The sequence below is a fragment of the Passer montanus genome, unplaced genomic scaffold, assembly GCF_014805655.1.
Source record: "Passer montanus isolate IOZ18808 unplaced genomic scaffold, ASM1480565v1 scaffold1, whole genome shotgun sequence".
Classification (NCBI taxonomy): domain Eukaryota; kingdom Metazoa; phylum Chordata; class Aves; order Passeriformes; family Passeridae; genus Passer; species Passer montanus.
The window spans coordinates 18,571,216-18,587,755 of NW_024356504.1; the positions used below are offsets into that span (position 1 = coordinate 18,571,216).

General features: G+C 42.4%; 1 protein-coding gene across 1 annotated transcript in view; it reads right to left on the bottom strand.

Moving 5' to 3' along the window:
- MYLK (myosin light chain kinase) overlaps positions 1-6,052 on the bottom strand; it is a 195,863-nt gene extending 189,811 nt beyond the window's left edge. The window contains exon 1 of the mRNA XM_039702582.1: positions 5,822-6,052. Coding sequence (XP_039558516.1) covers positions 5,822-5,984 — 163 coding nt within the window. The 5' untranslated portion in view covers positions 5,985-6,052. The remainder of the gene's footprint in view (positions 1-5,821) is intronic.
- Positions 6,053-16,540: the final 10,488 nt, after the last annotated feature.

The following is a 16,540-nucleotide window of genomic DNA, read 5'->3' on the forward strand; positions in this document are numbered from 1 at the left end:
CAATCAACAGTAGAAGAACATCCAGTGTATGTCTGACCTGGACTTTGTGAGTGCTTCTTACAGAATATACCCATATACTTTATTCTTTCATTAAGTCAGACTTAATCTTTGTCCAGGAGACATGGTCAGAATTTTGGTACTTAGGGTTTTTTAATTTTTTTTTTAATTACATTGATTTCAATTACATGACATAAAACTTGTGAATGAAAAAACCCTTAACTTCAGTATTTAACAAACTGCTTGCACTATTATAAAGAATTAATGGAATTATATATGTCTTCCTTTGGGAGACAAGCAACTTCTTATTAGTGAACACTGCCAAAAATATTAAGCAACTACATGCATTTTATAATGGGGTATTAAAGCAGACATCCTGGTTACTATTTGCACTGCACATTCACATAGTAAACTGAATTTGTGACTGTCATTTAGAAGATATGGAAAATCTCACACCCCCGTCTCACCTTGTTTGCTATTGTTTTGCACCGGAAATGTTCATCAGTTTATAGAATTTGGAGAAAGCAACATCACCTTGAAATCAAGTGCAACAATGCCCTGCTCGGAATACAGAGCCAGGAGCTCTTGCTCCTCTGGCCCATGCTGCTTGCAAAACACAGCTCTCAGAGGCCTCTGCAGCAAACAGGAAACTTGCAGTACTTCCAGGCAGATAAGAAAAGCTAAAACTGGGATCCTTTCATTATTTGGAATAGCTCAGAGTGCCTGTGCCATGCTCGGTACCACTGTGTCTCCCAAATCCTCTTTGTAAGAGTATTTGCAGCTGGGTCCTTGGTCTCCTCATTACTCACTCATCCTTTAACATTTTGCTGAGGTTAACAATCAGGAGAGTGATTTTTGCTGCTTAGCAGTGGTTCCCACTGAAAGCTGGATTACACTGGTTTAAACAGTATATAAAAGGTCTCCGGGTGAAACTACAGGCTTGGTGATCAGATTATCCTTCACTACACAGTTCCAGTATCCTTTTTGGGTACATTTTTTTTGTTCAGATATCATCCTGCCACTCTGCAAATACCTCCAATCACAGGATTGCTGAAGAATTACAGAAAAAAAAGCAGTAAAACAACAAGTCAGAAAAATTATTTTAACCTGCTGTGCAATAATTAGAAATAAACTGCAGTGAGTGTGTAAAACAGCACATGCCATCACTCACTCCCCTCAGCCAGGATGTCTGTGGGCTCTCAGCTGTTTATCACATTTCATAAGAAGCAGCAGCAAGTGATGCACAGGACTGGCAAATAGAGCAAGTCATTTCTTCTCCCACAGGTTAGATCTTCTACTTTCACATAGAATGTGTGGTCTGTTTGAACCCTTTTCTAATGAAGAAAATAACTGAAAACATCCCTCCGTGACAATTCTGTATCCTGTGACACACTGGCTGCATTACAAGCCCCAAAAATGCCTTTGGTACCTTGGAACCTATGCATACAAAACAGCACTTCAGTCTGAAGAATTAATATGTCAGCTGGTCGTGTTTTTGGCAAGTGAGTGAATTTAATCCAATTACAGCAAAGGTGATGAGGTCAAGCTGACTCCCAGTAAAGAATCACCAGAAAGACTATCCTCAAAACAGAAGACACTGCAGCTTGCTAGACATGCTGTAGTGAAGTTTAGCAATGCTCAGACTTGTTACAACAAAGGTAAGTGCCAAGAAACTGCTTAGTGCCAGCAAACAGAAGAGGAAAGGGATTCAGCAAGAACACACTTTGTAAAGCACACTGTAATCCTAAGCACTTAATTGCCTTTGGCAAGAGCTGCATCCCATTGCTCTCTCAGAAGTCGTTTTATCTGCAACTTGATGCTCACAGCTACAGGGATGAATGGAGTGGGGGAGGAGAAGGAACTGGGGGAGCTAGTGAGAAAACTACAGTTACCAGTCTGTCTTTGATGAACTACCAAAGCAAAATATAAAAATTACTGGTATGTGCAAAGCCTGATCTGCATATTCGATGACTCTCAGAGAAGCAAATGAAACCAACCCTCCTCCAGGCCCTTTAAATCACCTACAGAGGCTGACAAATTTGTTGGAGAGCTACACACCTGTGTTTTTACTTTAGCATTTACATATGTCTAGCCTCACTTTCAGTCATTCTCACTGAACCCATATAGGTCAGCGTGAATTTGAAGGTGTAGCCAGTTTGTTTCTTTTCCCTGCTCATAATGAAGCATTCACAAATATTTTACAATATGTTAACCCATACTCATTGTTCCCACATAAATGGAAGACTTAAAAGTAAATAATGCACCAAGCCTCTTTAATTAAATAAGGAGTTTGGGGGAGGAGTTTCTGCAGACCCTTTTAAATCTTAAAGCCTGCCAACTGGATGAACAAAAGGTAGATTAGGCTCACATGATAAATCCCAGCAAACCTGAAAAGCCTTTGTTAATAAGTCACTAAGGGAATTTTTCTTTTTCCCCCAGAATTTCTGCTCGCCAGAAGTGAGAGTTAAGATTATTCAAGCAGGTTTGGTTTCCAGCAGCATTAAATGGGTATATGCCTCATGGAGCTCTAATCTCCTCATTTCTATAGAGCTCAATTCTCCTTTCATTCCCACTAAAGCAGAACCAGTTATTCCTAGCTTTTATAGAAGGAGCAGCTGCTGAAAGTTTAGAGGCAAAAAAAGTTTATGAAATTAGTTAAGTTTCCCACGAAAACTAAACTGGAATTCTATATCAGCTTTAACAGCAACAACAACAGGAATATAAATGTATTTTCATTACACTTTGGCATTTCTTTCATGTAGCAGGTTGCTAATGAGCCTTTTAAGTTTCCATTCATAAGTTGGTGTTCAGTAGCTTGTTCACAGAGCCAAATGACATGTTAGTCTGGCAATTAGTTTGCTCTTCTGTCTGTAGAGAGGTTTAATGAAAACATTATTAGAGACAGACCTTGCTCTAGCACACTCCATAGACCCTGTACAACTGTTCAGAAAAGACAAGATTTCAGTAAAACCCATACTGTAAAAGACACAGATTTGAGTAAAACCCAGACAACATGGATGACATTTAAAACTGTGCTAAATTAAAAAAAAACAAACTCCAGAGTCCATCCTACCTGGAACCATCTGGCTTCACTGATAAATCCTTTTCAGCACTATAGATTAATCATATCTTCCCTGCATCCAGTGCTGAAATCCAAACAACATGTATAGCCCTAATGTACATCATGCAAGCATTCCCATCAGTGGGATGAAGGTACAAAGCTTGCTAAGATCCTGTTTGGTGTAGTGGATGCCACAGGAAAAGTTTTAAAAGTCTACTGCAACAGGTGCAGCAAGGTGTTTCTAAAACCATGACAGACAGGATCACCTAACCTTCCACGGGAGGTCATTAAAAACCAGAGTAATTCAGCATCAAAGAGAGAAGAGTGTGTAATCAGCAAAGGGAAGAAAAAAATTACCTTCCTTACTCCTAACTCATACCTGTGGAATAAAGTTTGGAAAAGCCATTGAGTACAGCTCCAAACACAGTGGAGGCAAACAACCACAGCATGTTTTATTACATACTTAACAAGTTTATGAATGAAAGGAGATGAGTCTCTCTGCAAAACCAGGATCACTTCCAGCACATGCTAAGACCTGAATTCAAACTATCCAAAAGAGTCCAACAACCACAGACTGTGGCTACCAATTCTCCAGAGTCTAACCAGAAACTTCAGCCACCTCCTTACATAGCTCTCAAATAGAGCTTTTGAGCAAATTTCTGGATTTAGACATCCACAGCTTTAAGGCACAGCATTTGGAGCCCTTCTGAACTCTATTTACATCTGCATTTTGTTTTAGGAGGGCTCTGAAAGTAATTTGTAGCTGTTGGTTTACAGTGTTTCTAAATGCAGTGTATTTGGCCTGTGTAAGGATATTGGTATGGATTTTGATTGACTGTAAAAATCGGATCATCGCCCAGAGGAAGTCCTAATGAACTTAAAGGAGGAGCCAGGGAGAGCAGAGAACACGAAACAGACCAAAAACTGGTGAAAAATTATGCGTCTCTTACATTTAACCTAAGCCAGTGGCAATATGTAATCTCAGCTTATTTCAGACTTTATAAATTCCCTTTCAGCATTATACAAGCAAACCAACAGAATGTCACTGAATTACTTCCTTCATTCTCCTTTGCACCATGCAGCAGGACAACTAAAGCTATGGACACATGCTTGCAACAGAAGACAATCTGATTTATAACTTTCTTTGCAGCAGACCTTTTAAGACTGCCCTACAAGACCAATAAAAATGGGGTCAGTGCCATTAACTGGTGCGAGCCTCCCACATTTAAATAAAATTCTAGTTTGATGTTTATTAAACCAGGCATTTTCTTTCTGCTCATGTCCATCTAAAAAGGTTAAATGCAAGTAATAGGTCACACACTAGCACAGGACATCCTGCCCATCATTCTAGTGGCTGGTCCTCTAGCAAACATTCTCCTACTACAACCAACAAAATCACTCCAGTTACTTTTGGAGTTAAAACACTTGTCCGGTAGCATTCATTTGTAAAAGGCTAAGGATGGGTGTACCATTAGTGTACTATGAAAATGTGTTATCATGAGCAGTTTGTTACAAACTGCAGAGCACACAGTGACAAGCTACAGAAGAACAGTATCACTTAAGGAAACAGAAAATACTGGATATGTGCCAGATGAAAATTTAATATTCACTTATTAGTAAATATAATTTTGGTTTAAAAACAGAAGGCTCCTAAAATGCTCTCCTAGAACCTAGTTCCAGAAACATCTCAGCAAACACATAATTGCACAGGAAGACACATATATTCTGCAAATAACAATGCAAGTCATTAGCAGAATAAAATAAAGATGTGTGCAGGAAGTAGCAGGAGAAAGACAGTCATTCTCTTAGGGATTTAAAATGAGGGAGAAATTACTATTTCTCTTACAGCTCCACTGACAGAAATTACATTTCCAGCACTCCACAAAGAGGTAGCATAATTTTGTAGAGTCTTAGTGGGGAACACACCTTCTGCATGTCATGTAACTCCACACTCACACTGTCCCCCCCTCCAAATGCTTGGAAACTCCTTAGAAGAAGGGTGTGGAATCAGGTATTTGCACTTATCCTCTCAGCCATTCCCTTTGTAGGGAGAATAAAGCAGCCTTCAAAACACTTTTGATTCCACTTCCTGACTCTAGGAGTGGATTTACTTTGCAGAAGACAACACTAGGCAAAATATATCTTTAAAGTGTAAGAGGAGGGAAGGATTCCCCATCTTTTCATCCCTGGTCTCCAGCCCCTGCTAGTCTGCCATGCCACTCCCTTCCAGCCAGAGTGCAGGGAGCAGTGCCAGGCCAGAGTCCAGATGTGCACATACAGGAAAGAGAATTAAAAGGCAAAGAATCCCAAAAAACATATTGCTCCATAGCGTGAAGGCAGCCTGCAGAGAAGTGATTTCACTGCCTCTGCCAAGTTAATGATTTTAAACATTCATCTCTGTCCCCCATCCTCATGAAGGATGTTTAAGTAGTGTCACCAAGATTTAGCCTTCTCTGAGACTAAGCATGTTGTGCAACATGATACAAATTACTTTGAGAACAGCAGAAGTTAAAAAAAAAAATCCCAGTACATGCATTTTGTCTGAAACATTAAAGATGTAGATGTGTAGTGAAGGAATGTTGCTACATGTGCCTCCACATATGCATCTCTATATTTGAAAGGCTCAGGAGGCCAAGAGAAAGCCAGAGAGATTATCCTCACAGCCGAGCCTATAAATGCTTCATCTTAGAAATCCTTTGCTACCTGCCAGTAGAGAACAATAAAACTGTAAAAAATCATACATAAAAGATGACAAGTACTTACTACCAGGTTTGCTCGCTCTGGGACTAAAGCACTCCGGGAGGGGAGCCGTGGGTGAGCCCTCCTCCCTGCCGGAGCGCGGCTGACGCTCTCGCCGGGGCAGGGACGGGAGCGGGGCTGGGGCACCCGCAGCAATCCCGCGGCTGCGGTGCTCCAAGCCCGGCATGTGCGCGCAGCCCGCGCCGTGGGCTGCCTCGCTGCAGCGCCGCTACCTCGCCTCTCTGGAGAAGCAGGTTTCCCTCTTCTCCTCCTCCTCCTTCCCCGCCTACTTCACCTCCCCCTGCGGAGGATGCCGCGGTACCCCTACCCGTGCCCGCCCACGGGCTTCCCTCCGCGTCCCGGGGCGCGGCCGGCACGGAGAGCTCCCGGGAGCGCTGCCGGAGCCGCCTCGCCCCGAGCTGCCCAGCCCTGGGTCTGCGGCTCCGGCCTCAGCCCACCTGCTGCTCGGCTGGGCCGGGCCGGGCCAGGCTGCCCCGGGCACGGCGGCGGCGGGGGAAGCGCGGAGCCCGCGGGGGAAGCGGTGCCCAGCGGCGATACCGCCTGCGGTGGGCGCGGCTGCCCTCGCTCCTTCCCGGTGGAGGCTCCCGCCGCAGCGGCCGGGGGTCCAGGGGGAGCCCCGGGGGCGCCAGGGCCAGCGAAGGGAGAGGCACGGCCAGCCCAGCCCAGCCCGGGTGCTGTGGAGCGCGGCTCGCCCGGGTGGAGCTGCTGCGGATGGAGGATGTGCAGACCTGGGTGCGGGGTGTATGAGGATTGTGTTGGGATGCACATGGGTGCCGTAAGAGCTGTGCGCTGCAGAGCCTGGGGGGATGTGGGAGTTACAGACCTTGTATCGATGGGGTGCATGTATGGGATGTGTAGAGGAGTGTGCTTAGGGGCTCGCATGGGTTGGGAATGAAATACACATGGGAGATCTGTGTGTGTGTGTCTGTGTGTGTTCTGGAGAAACTGCATAGCTTGGATGTAGGGGAGAGCACAGAGGATGTTTGGGAAGGTTTCATGGGACTGGGATAGGATGTCCTAGGTGTGTGTATGGGAAGTGTAGGGGAGCATATGGAGCTACAGCCCTGCCATGCACTGCCAGCTACAGGGCATTGTCTCAGGCACACCGGGGACTCAGGGCTGTCCCTGCCTCCCCCGCCCCATGGGCCTGCCTAGGGCCCGTGCTCTGGCACATCTGCCTAGGGATGTCCAAATCTGGGGCAAGGGATTTATTTTAATAAACCGTTTACAGGTAATTGTGTTAAGTGCTAAAGTAGTGTAGAAGGGTGAGCAAAATAGGGACAAATTGAATCCTCTTCAACAATAAGACCTTAGAACTGCTGGTTTATAATGTGGGGCTGGAGACCCTGAAGAGGAAAGAGAGTATAATCACATACATTGTGACTTAAAGCCTTTTTACTCTGATACTTTTTTTTTTAATTTGCACATTAAAAAACCTAATCAACTGCCTGTTTGAAATGGACGTACAGCCAGATCATAAGCATATATGGGGATAGAGAGACAAAAAGCTCAAGTTCTATGGATTAAGCTTTTCTGTCCCCTAATGTTCCTCTGTGCTGCAGATTGCTGCTAGGTGTGTTAATACATGGTTCTGAACTGCTACAGAAAAAGGAAAGTACAAGCTGTAGAAAACCTGCCTCCTCACCAGGCACTAAGATACTTTTAAGGATGATGGAGCAAACCACAGCCCAGGCTACAATTTTTTTCTCTTCCCTCACTGTTTCATCTTAACAGCCATCAACTCAGAGAAAAGGGGCCAAGATAAGCAAGTCACAGCAAAGCTGTTCTTGGCTGCAGTGATGTCAAGAGGTTTATATTTGCAGAGACCTTGATTCTGAGGTGATGTTTTCTGCCATTGATAGAACATGTGCCCAGCAACCCGAGTAGGCTGTACATGGAGGCAGTGGAGGACACTGCCTTTTCCTGGTGCATCATTCCTGGTAGCTGAGCTTCTGTGAAGGATGACAGCAGTTACCAGCATGAGTCCATGGAAAGTTGTAGCCATCACTTTTGACTTTTTCAGGTGCAGTACAAAGGGAGTGCTCTGGGGGGGAATTGCTGCTAACTCTTCAGGAGGAGGCAGTGTTAGTTTTCTTTTTCCTAATTCCTTTAGATTGACTGTTAGGAGAACAAGACACTTTTGCTGTTTTAAAGGCTTTGGAACTTTGAAAATAGGTTAATATAGGCTTACTTATTTATTTGTTTATTTTTATTTCAACCAGAATCACTGAAAAGGGAATCCTAAAGAAAGGTAATTTTATTGTCAGAGGTTCTGAGTACCTCAGTCCTCACTTGCTCCATTAAACCTGTCTCCCTCTTGGTTATATCCAGCCAGACTGATACTCCTGGGCTTTTTCCTTCTCACTGTATGGTTGTGGCAAATTCTGGACTGCCAAATATTTTTCTCTTTAGCCCAAATCCATCCCTGATCTTTGCTGACGTGCATGACTGTCTGTCTATAGTGGATTTCAGATGGCAGTGCATGCACACAGAGTTCCACAGCTACACACCCATCATGAGCTGTTAAAAGCAAGATGCTTGTTGTATGAACACTTGTTTTCTGCAGATAAATTATTATTTGGCATTAGAATACAGAAGTACATGAAAACCAAAGAGTCACACAGAGCCAGGGACAAGCTTGCTTCAACCTTCTCCATGGTCTGACTGAAGACTTTACTGCCAACACCTTCTTGGAAGGAATTTTATTCTCAACATATTTTAACTGTTAAGAAGATGCTGCTCTGCATTTTGCTTAAGCTTTTCTGTGCTGATTTCTAGCCTAGACTTCATGAAACCTTTTTCTTGTAAATATTCTCATGTCTTACCAGTTGGGAATCGCTGCTCTAGACAATCATGTAATAGCATCGCCGTCTCTGCTTTCAATTTAAAATGATTGCTCAGGCCTTAAACACTCACAAAGAACAAGGCCCAGTGTTGCCAGTGAACCCACATCTGCCTTCAGCTGAGAGGGAGGAGTAGGAGACACTTGAATTGTGATGAAAGCCACTGAGCTCCATAAGGAGAGCAGACGGTGCCCCTGCTGGGTTTCAAGGGATTGACTCATTTTCAGCAGAGCTCATATTTTTTCCTGTTCTGTTTTGCTGGGTTTGTTTTGTTGGTTTTTTTAATTGCACAAGTCAGACCAAGAAAGAAAAGAAAAAAAAAGTGAGGGATCTCCCATCCTAGTAGAAACCAGAATGACATAACACTTAAAGTCCAATCACAGTTCATCCCCAGAGTCCTTTTGGGACCATTTGTCTTCTGGTTGGGCCTTTGTCCTCAGAGCCCTCTAGGATGCTGGAAGTCAATAGTTTCACTTCTTTACATGCTGATCTTAAATCTGATCAAGCTCAAGATAATGAAAGTTCAGATATGACAATTAATGAGTGCTGCTGGCTGCAGTAATCCTGTGCATTCTGAACTGGCTGCTTGAGGGTTGTTTTTTAATTGTAAACATCCTCCATGCAGCTGCTCCAGGGACGTGTTTAGGAAACAGCGGCTGGCTGTGTTTAAAAGATTTCAACTCATCTTGACCTACATTTAGATTTTTGTAGCTTACAAGCCACGGACTGTAACTAACAAAACCCTCAGAGGGCTTATATAGCTTCTGTAGGGCAGGGCACAGGAAATGAGTGAAGGATGAAGTTACCCAGCTGAAGTGTTAGGAAAAGCGAGTTACTGAAGCTGAACTACGGGGTTCAGATGATTATCAGGTGATTAGGAGAACAAGGAGCAGCCCTGCATAGAGGGAGTAAAGATAACCTCGCCTTTTGCTTTGTGCTTTCTTCCCCATTCATTCTTTCAATGAAAATCTTTCTGTAAAATCCTTTAGGCTCCTCTCAGGATAATGTTCAGGAGGTACCTAAACACCATTGTATTTTGTTATTGTGCTGCCTTCTCACTTACACTTCTGCTCCAGAAATTGCTTAAGTTTAGGGCTTGTTCCTGATATGACCCCTAATTAAACAGGGAAACTGCTAGAATAAGATACTTGGGAATTAACTTTATTGGAAAGCACATTTGTCAATTTCCCAGAGCCTATTCTTTCTTTTCTTTCTGACACAAGAGCTTGTTTTGGTTTTTTTTCAGAATGCAAGCACACAGTTGAAAAGCAATGCAGTTTCTAGCCTCTCGAGATTAGAAGATAATCTTCTAAAAAGTGAGCCTCTATAATATCTTCCCAAATCTGCAGGCAGACTAAATTATCATCCTCATCCTGCTTATGTCTTTGCTGATTGTGAACATAGAAAGCATTAAAAGCCTGTGAGTTTCATGCTGCACATAGAGATTGAGTATGTAAGGAGGGAGGAAGCCAAGAGGTCAGACACGACAGTAGTAGTACTAAGCATTGACATACAACATTTAGGGCAGCATCAGTTTATTTGGCTCAGGAGAAAGACAACTTGGTTAGATGTGCCAGCAAAAGACCACACAGGTGGTTCATGCCTATCTGGTGACTTGTGCAGGTATCTGAGCCTTTATACTTCTATGTTTGATGGAAAGAGGCAACAGGGCTGTGAGCATTTGGCTGCTGGGGAAATTTCAGATTTGGAAACTCAGCAGCTGTTATATCATCTTGTATTTAGAGGCTGGAACAAGATAAGCTAGTGAATAAACAAGGAAGATCTAGCAATTTGATTGATTTTAATAGCACAACTGAATTGCACAACTTGTGTTTCAAACTAACAGACTGTTCAGACTAGCAGACCAAATATTTGGTTGAACTACAAATATTCTGAATCTTCATTTTTCTAAAGCCACAGGTGGTGGCAGAGAGCTTCAACTTTCATAGATTACAGCATCAAAACCAGTAACTACTTCTGACTGTTGCTGAATGAAAACTGTCAGCAGGGTGCTGTTGGTTTTCATGGGGCAGATAAAGGGAGTGGTTCCTCAGTGTTGTGCAAATGGACACAGAGAAACAGATTGAGCCTGCAAATCAATCGTAGGCTCACAGAACATCCTGAGGTGAAAGAGACCTACAGGTCTCCAAAGGGCAGCTCCTGGCCCTGCCCAGGACACCTCAAGAGTCACACCATGAGCCTGAGAGCACTTTCCAAACACTTTGGCTGGTGCTGTGACCACTGCCCTGGGGAGCCTGTTCCAGTGCCCAGCCACTGGAAGGGTGAAGAACCTTTTCCTAATATCCAACACAAACCTTCTTATGGTTTACTGTAAAGACAGTCAACAGAAGAAAAGTCTTCCCACCCTGCACTGTGCAGTTAGCTGTGTGCTTTTTCATGAAATGGGAACAGTCCCTGTGAATGGGGCACAAGTTTGTCCTAAGAGCTAAGTTCAAATTGGCAGGGGGAATTTGAGATGCGTCAGAGGCTGGGAAAATTTAGCAAATATGCCTATTACTCTTTCTACCAAAGCACAGTTATATTCTTCTCAATAATCTACAGTGGAGAACTTCTATTACATCTGGAGTTAGTACCCATTGCTGTGCACACAGAGACCAGCCACGCTGGCTACAGAGTATAATTTACTTTTATTACAGCCTTCAGTCTCTAATCTCAATTTCTAGCCTAAAGAAAGAAGCACTGGCATGGCTACATAGCTACAGCATAATTACAGAGATGGACAGTATTCTTATTTTATTGTTCTTTTTTTCTCTCTCTCTCTCTTTTTAATGCAAAGCTAAAGAATGCAAATACCCCAACCCTTGGGAATGAAAGTGAAGAGCAGTGCGATAGAAACAATGTCTGGCAAGTGTTATATAACACAGATTTGTTTCCTTCAAGAAGTAAACATGATAAATTGAGAGATGTATTTGAAGTTTGCCTAATTCATGGCAATAAAATTGTTGTTAGTTGACAAAACTCAGATTAGGTAACTTCAACAGTTATGGGAGAGTAATGTAGCATTTGTAATTAAAAGCTTTTCCCAGGAAACTCTGTTCAGTTATCAACCAATACACAAACAGTAAAAATGCAAGAAGATATAGTTACCTGTGAATGCAGCACATACCTGACCATGCTCCAGTGCACATTTGGAATTTCCAACCTCCCACAGCAGGAGTTTCACACAAGTAGTTCACTATCTATATTTTGGAAGCCAACCCCAATTATGCTGCAGATATACCCAGGCTTCTGGATTTATAGCCAGATGTCTATTGCAGTGCAGGTAAAAATATGCAACTTATTGAAGGGAATGCTCCCCTCCAGGAGGGGAATGCAGGATTTCCCAGGCACTTCCAAAACAGCTGTATTTGCACATCATTCATCTATGGCACATGTACCTGAAGATACCACATAGATGTAGCTAGTACAGTTTACAGATCTAGGGAGAAAGAAAATGAATACTTGTCCCCTTCCTTTTTTTTTTTTTTTTCCCCTGAAAGAGGAAAACATTCATTTTTACCAAATTTAATGAGAGAAACCAATCTGTCTTTATTTGTGCCCTAGCTGAAAGTATTGTCAGCAAATTCCATCTAGACTAAAAGCTTTAAGTCCCTGTGGTGGTGTCAGATTTCTCAGACTTTAAGTTAAAAATGACTTTGAGCAGATTAACTAGCTGGGACTTGAAGATAAAGCTGGCTTCTCTTAAAGAAATGTGTTTTACACACTGCTAAGTGTGCTTGGTTCCTCATTTATTCAAAGGAAGTAAAGGAGTTTTGTGAAAAGAGCCTTCAATAGGGTCTTTTCCTTTTAAAACTATGGAAGAGTTCCAGCCCGTCTGTAGCACTGGCTTGAACTTTGTTTTTCCTCCAAAGCAAGAACCCTTTAGTTTTCAGTGGCTTCCACATATTTTCCTCCTCCTTTTGTAAAATGTGCCAGTGAAGTCAAGTGGGTTGTATTAACATTTTTTCAAACATTCACACTTAGGACCAAAAAAGGAAATACTTAATAAATATAACCAGGAATATGTTGGAATGTTGATCTTCTGATGTTCATAAAAATTTTTAGTCATAAGGTTTAATTAAGTATCCCAAGTTGGAAATGCTTCCAGTGACTGTTACGTCTCCTTGTTATCTGGTCGAACATTTTTAAGTCAGCCCAAGTGGCTTCTGTGCCAAAGTGATATTTTTAAAGTGAATAAAACACATGCATAAAAAGACTGCATTAAAATTCACCTAGGCTAGGTGATATTTTGGCCTCTCAAATCTTCTCTGAAAGCTTCAATTTAACTTTATGCACAGGGGGATAACTGGCAATGAAACAGCTCTGCAGTGGTAGTTGTATGTGTTTGTTTAGAACAAAATTTTTTGGTCTAAGAAAAATTTGTCTGTGTGGCTTAGTGGCAGTTTGGACTACCATTGCTGACATTCTTAAATTGTGATGGAGTGGGAAAAAAGGGAAATAAAGACATCACGTGAGACAGTTTTCCAAAACCAAATGTAACACTGTTGTTCAAGAAAAAAATATTTTTTGCCAATATTAGATAAAGAAAACAAAAATTAAACACAGAGATAGAAAATGGCTAATTAACCACTTCTGATTAGGAGCAGAAAAATTCCAGTAGTACTCAGATAGTAAGAGCTGCTTTGTATTAACTGCTAAAACAACAAAAAACATTTAAAGAAGCAATCAGTGCCCCAAGGAGCATCTCCTCTACGTAGACAAGTCAGACAAAGGAAGCTCATTGTTTTAGAATTAGGGAACCGAGGCACAGAATAATTGTCTTGTCTGCAGCCAGTCTGTGGTAGGAGGGTAATTGAATGCAGATCTCCTCACCACATGCACATTCTCTATCTATATTCCAACTGGTCAGCTGAAACAGCCTTTCATTAACTGCTCTGTCAACATACCAAGAATTACAGAAGACCGAGAACATTTCACATGCTTCAAATCCACTTCTGCCACCATGGCATTTAAAAGCATGTAGAGCAAACACACACCATAGACACACTGAGTTCTCCAACCCAGAGAGCAGGTTGGAAGCTTACAGACTCCTCCCCATGTGATATTCCCATTGATATTCTATTTTTAACTCCAGCTTCCTGTTGCAGGATCAAGTTTTTCTTTAAAAAATCTTGGGAACAATTTCCAGCTTTCCTTTAGCTGGAAGGTGAAGCTTTATTTATTTTAAGCTAGGATCTGCCTTCTTACCATACCTTTCCTCACACAGTGAATGGCATTTACCTGTTCAAACATGGTAAAACATGGTTTATCATCCACATGAGGAGTGAGGCTATCATAGCACTCCTAAAGACAGTAAATGCAATTCTCAGCTCTACCAACAACCAGCAGAAGCCAGAAGTTAATCTTGTTTGTGTCAATGTAGTTTTTGGAGAAATAAAGTAAGAAAATAACTACGGGAAGGTTTTGGGGCACCAAAGAAGGTTGGATCGGGCTGCTTAGCTGAGCTCATTGACTCCAGATAAAAGGGGCAATTCACAGTCCAGCTCCACTTCTAGGCTGTGACACAAGGGGGACAGAAGGTGTTCCCCAAAGCAAAAGTATTTTCTTTTATAGACCTGTGAAAATACCTCACCCAGTGGGGCTCCACAGGCCTCCTGCAGTACAAATAACCAACTGCCAAGTCAGGCCATTTGTTTTGCTAAACACAACCTTCTCCAAAGCATTTTTATGTTACACATTTGTGTATTTTATTCATACACATCTTAACCTACTGGGAACCAGGGAGGAGAAAGCACTTGGAGAACAAAGTGTGAAGGCCTCCATTTGCTCACAGGACAACTGAGCAACTATTTAAGAACTTTGGCACACAGGCCATGGTAGAAACAGCATTTCAAGTGCTTGAAATGTGGAATACTAATAATAAGATATAAAAGCAATCGAGGACATTTTGGTCCTTCTCTTCAGTGGCTACTCTTTCTTTGAAATATAGAAATTGTTTGATCTTTTCAAGACAAGGAGTTTTGTCAGCACAAGGGAAGTTTTACCAAGTGGGAAACAAATCTGTGATTCCTTAGAAGCCTGGGAACACCAAATCAGTATTTGTTAGCCTCACAGCCACCACCTCAGCAGTGCCAAATTACTCTGTCAGTCAGGCTGCCCAGCTCTTTCTTCATAGTGCAACATGGCTGAATTCTTATTTCCTAAAATATTCCCCTGTTAAAGCTTGTGCCTGGAGCACTACCCTGATGCCTCTTCCTTTTGAAGACTCAGTATTTGCTGGTGTCCAGGAACACATTCAGATCCTTTCAGGTCATGCTAGGACTCTGACTCCAACATGGCAGGGAGTTCCATAATCTAGCCCTGTGCTGAGAAAGTATATTTTAAATCAGTATTGGCTACTGCCTGTCTGGTACCAGTTGTAAGAAAAAAACAACCACAAAACTAAACAAACAAAAAACCCTGCAAAACAAACACAAACAAACTAAAAACCCAAAAAACCCCAGGAATAATTTCTGCAAGGTTGAATTTTGTTTCTTAGAAAAATACCTTATATCCTCCTTCATCTCACCAAGGAAAGCTAAAGGATGCCCAGAATCTGGGTGCAGGGTGAGAACTAAATGAGGCAAGTTCTTGTTTAATTTTTTGTGATTGCAAAGTAATGGGTAAATTATAGTGGTTGTGGGTTTTTTTAGTTTTACTTACACAATTAATACATCCCCGTGCTGCTGGCATCTCACAGCACCAGAGCAGACAGGTCTAAAAGTACAACTTAAAAAAAGTTTAATTGTTTGTCATAGCTCCCAGGCATGGAAATATGATAAACTCTCTGGTATTCCTTCCAGCAACCTCTCATGTAGAAGAGAGGAGACCCCATTTAACAGTGCCCTCTTGTGCCCGATGGAATAAGCCAGGTCTGTAACCAGGTGCTTGGCTCCTTGTGGGGTGTTGCTTTGGGGAAAGGATGTAGGGGACCATCCAAGTGAGCAGTTCCCATTATGGAGAGAAAAGGAATTAACTATACTCTAAATAAAATCGTTCCCTCTCTAGACCACTTCCAAAGCAGCAACTACTGCTAGTGAGGCTCAACACCATCAGCCTACACACAGCCAAATTTCCATTCCTAGAGTTAGACCTTCTCCTCCATCTCCAAAGAAAGGGCTGCCTTCTCTGCTAGGGAGGAACAGGACTCCCCAAGGAGAAGGAAAATAGATGGAAAGCAGCTGACTCTGTCTCATGTTCACCCTTGGGCTAAGGGTGAACATGAGACAGAGTGTCCCTGAACTTTCAGGCTTAAAATGACAGAGCGCAAAAATGCACACCAGAGACACACATAGTACTGAAAAGAAATGCAGCTCCTTTTTTTCCTCTCTGATCTTTCTCTGTTCTTCTTCCTGGTCTCATCCCACAGGCTCAGTGTAAAATGCACTGTATCTGCTTGTACTCACAATACAGATCTTCCCTATGAATTACAGTTCCAGGGGCAGTTTCTTAATACCAGTTATGCTCTTTCTTTCACCTGTGCTAGGAAAGGAATAATTTACAAATAGATTGTCTTCCTTGCAGCAGAGAATCTGCAGACATCACAGCTGGCATCTCTTCTCTGCAGCCCTGCAGTGAAACATTGAGTATTCAAGCTATTTCTGATCAAAAGAACTACTTTTGTCATGGGCTGCTTTATGCCCTTGCAGTCCCTAAATATTTTGGCAGCCAAATCCAAACAAGTACTCTTATAGAAAACTTTTTTTTTGCACAGCTTTGATGCAGCTTACTGTCTGATCCAAGCAGTGCCAGCTCCACAGGCTGCCAGCCCCAGCCCCTGTGGCTGATCCCCAGCCCAGCACCAGGAAAATCTGATCCCCTTCTCACTCTAGTGACAATTCCTCCTGTTTATCACATGGTGTGGTGCTGCTTTTTGACA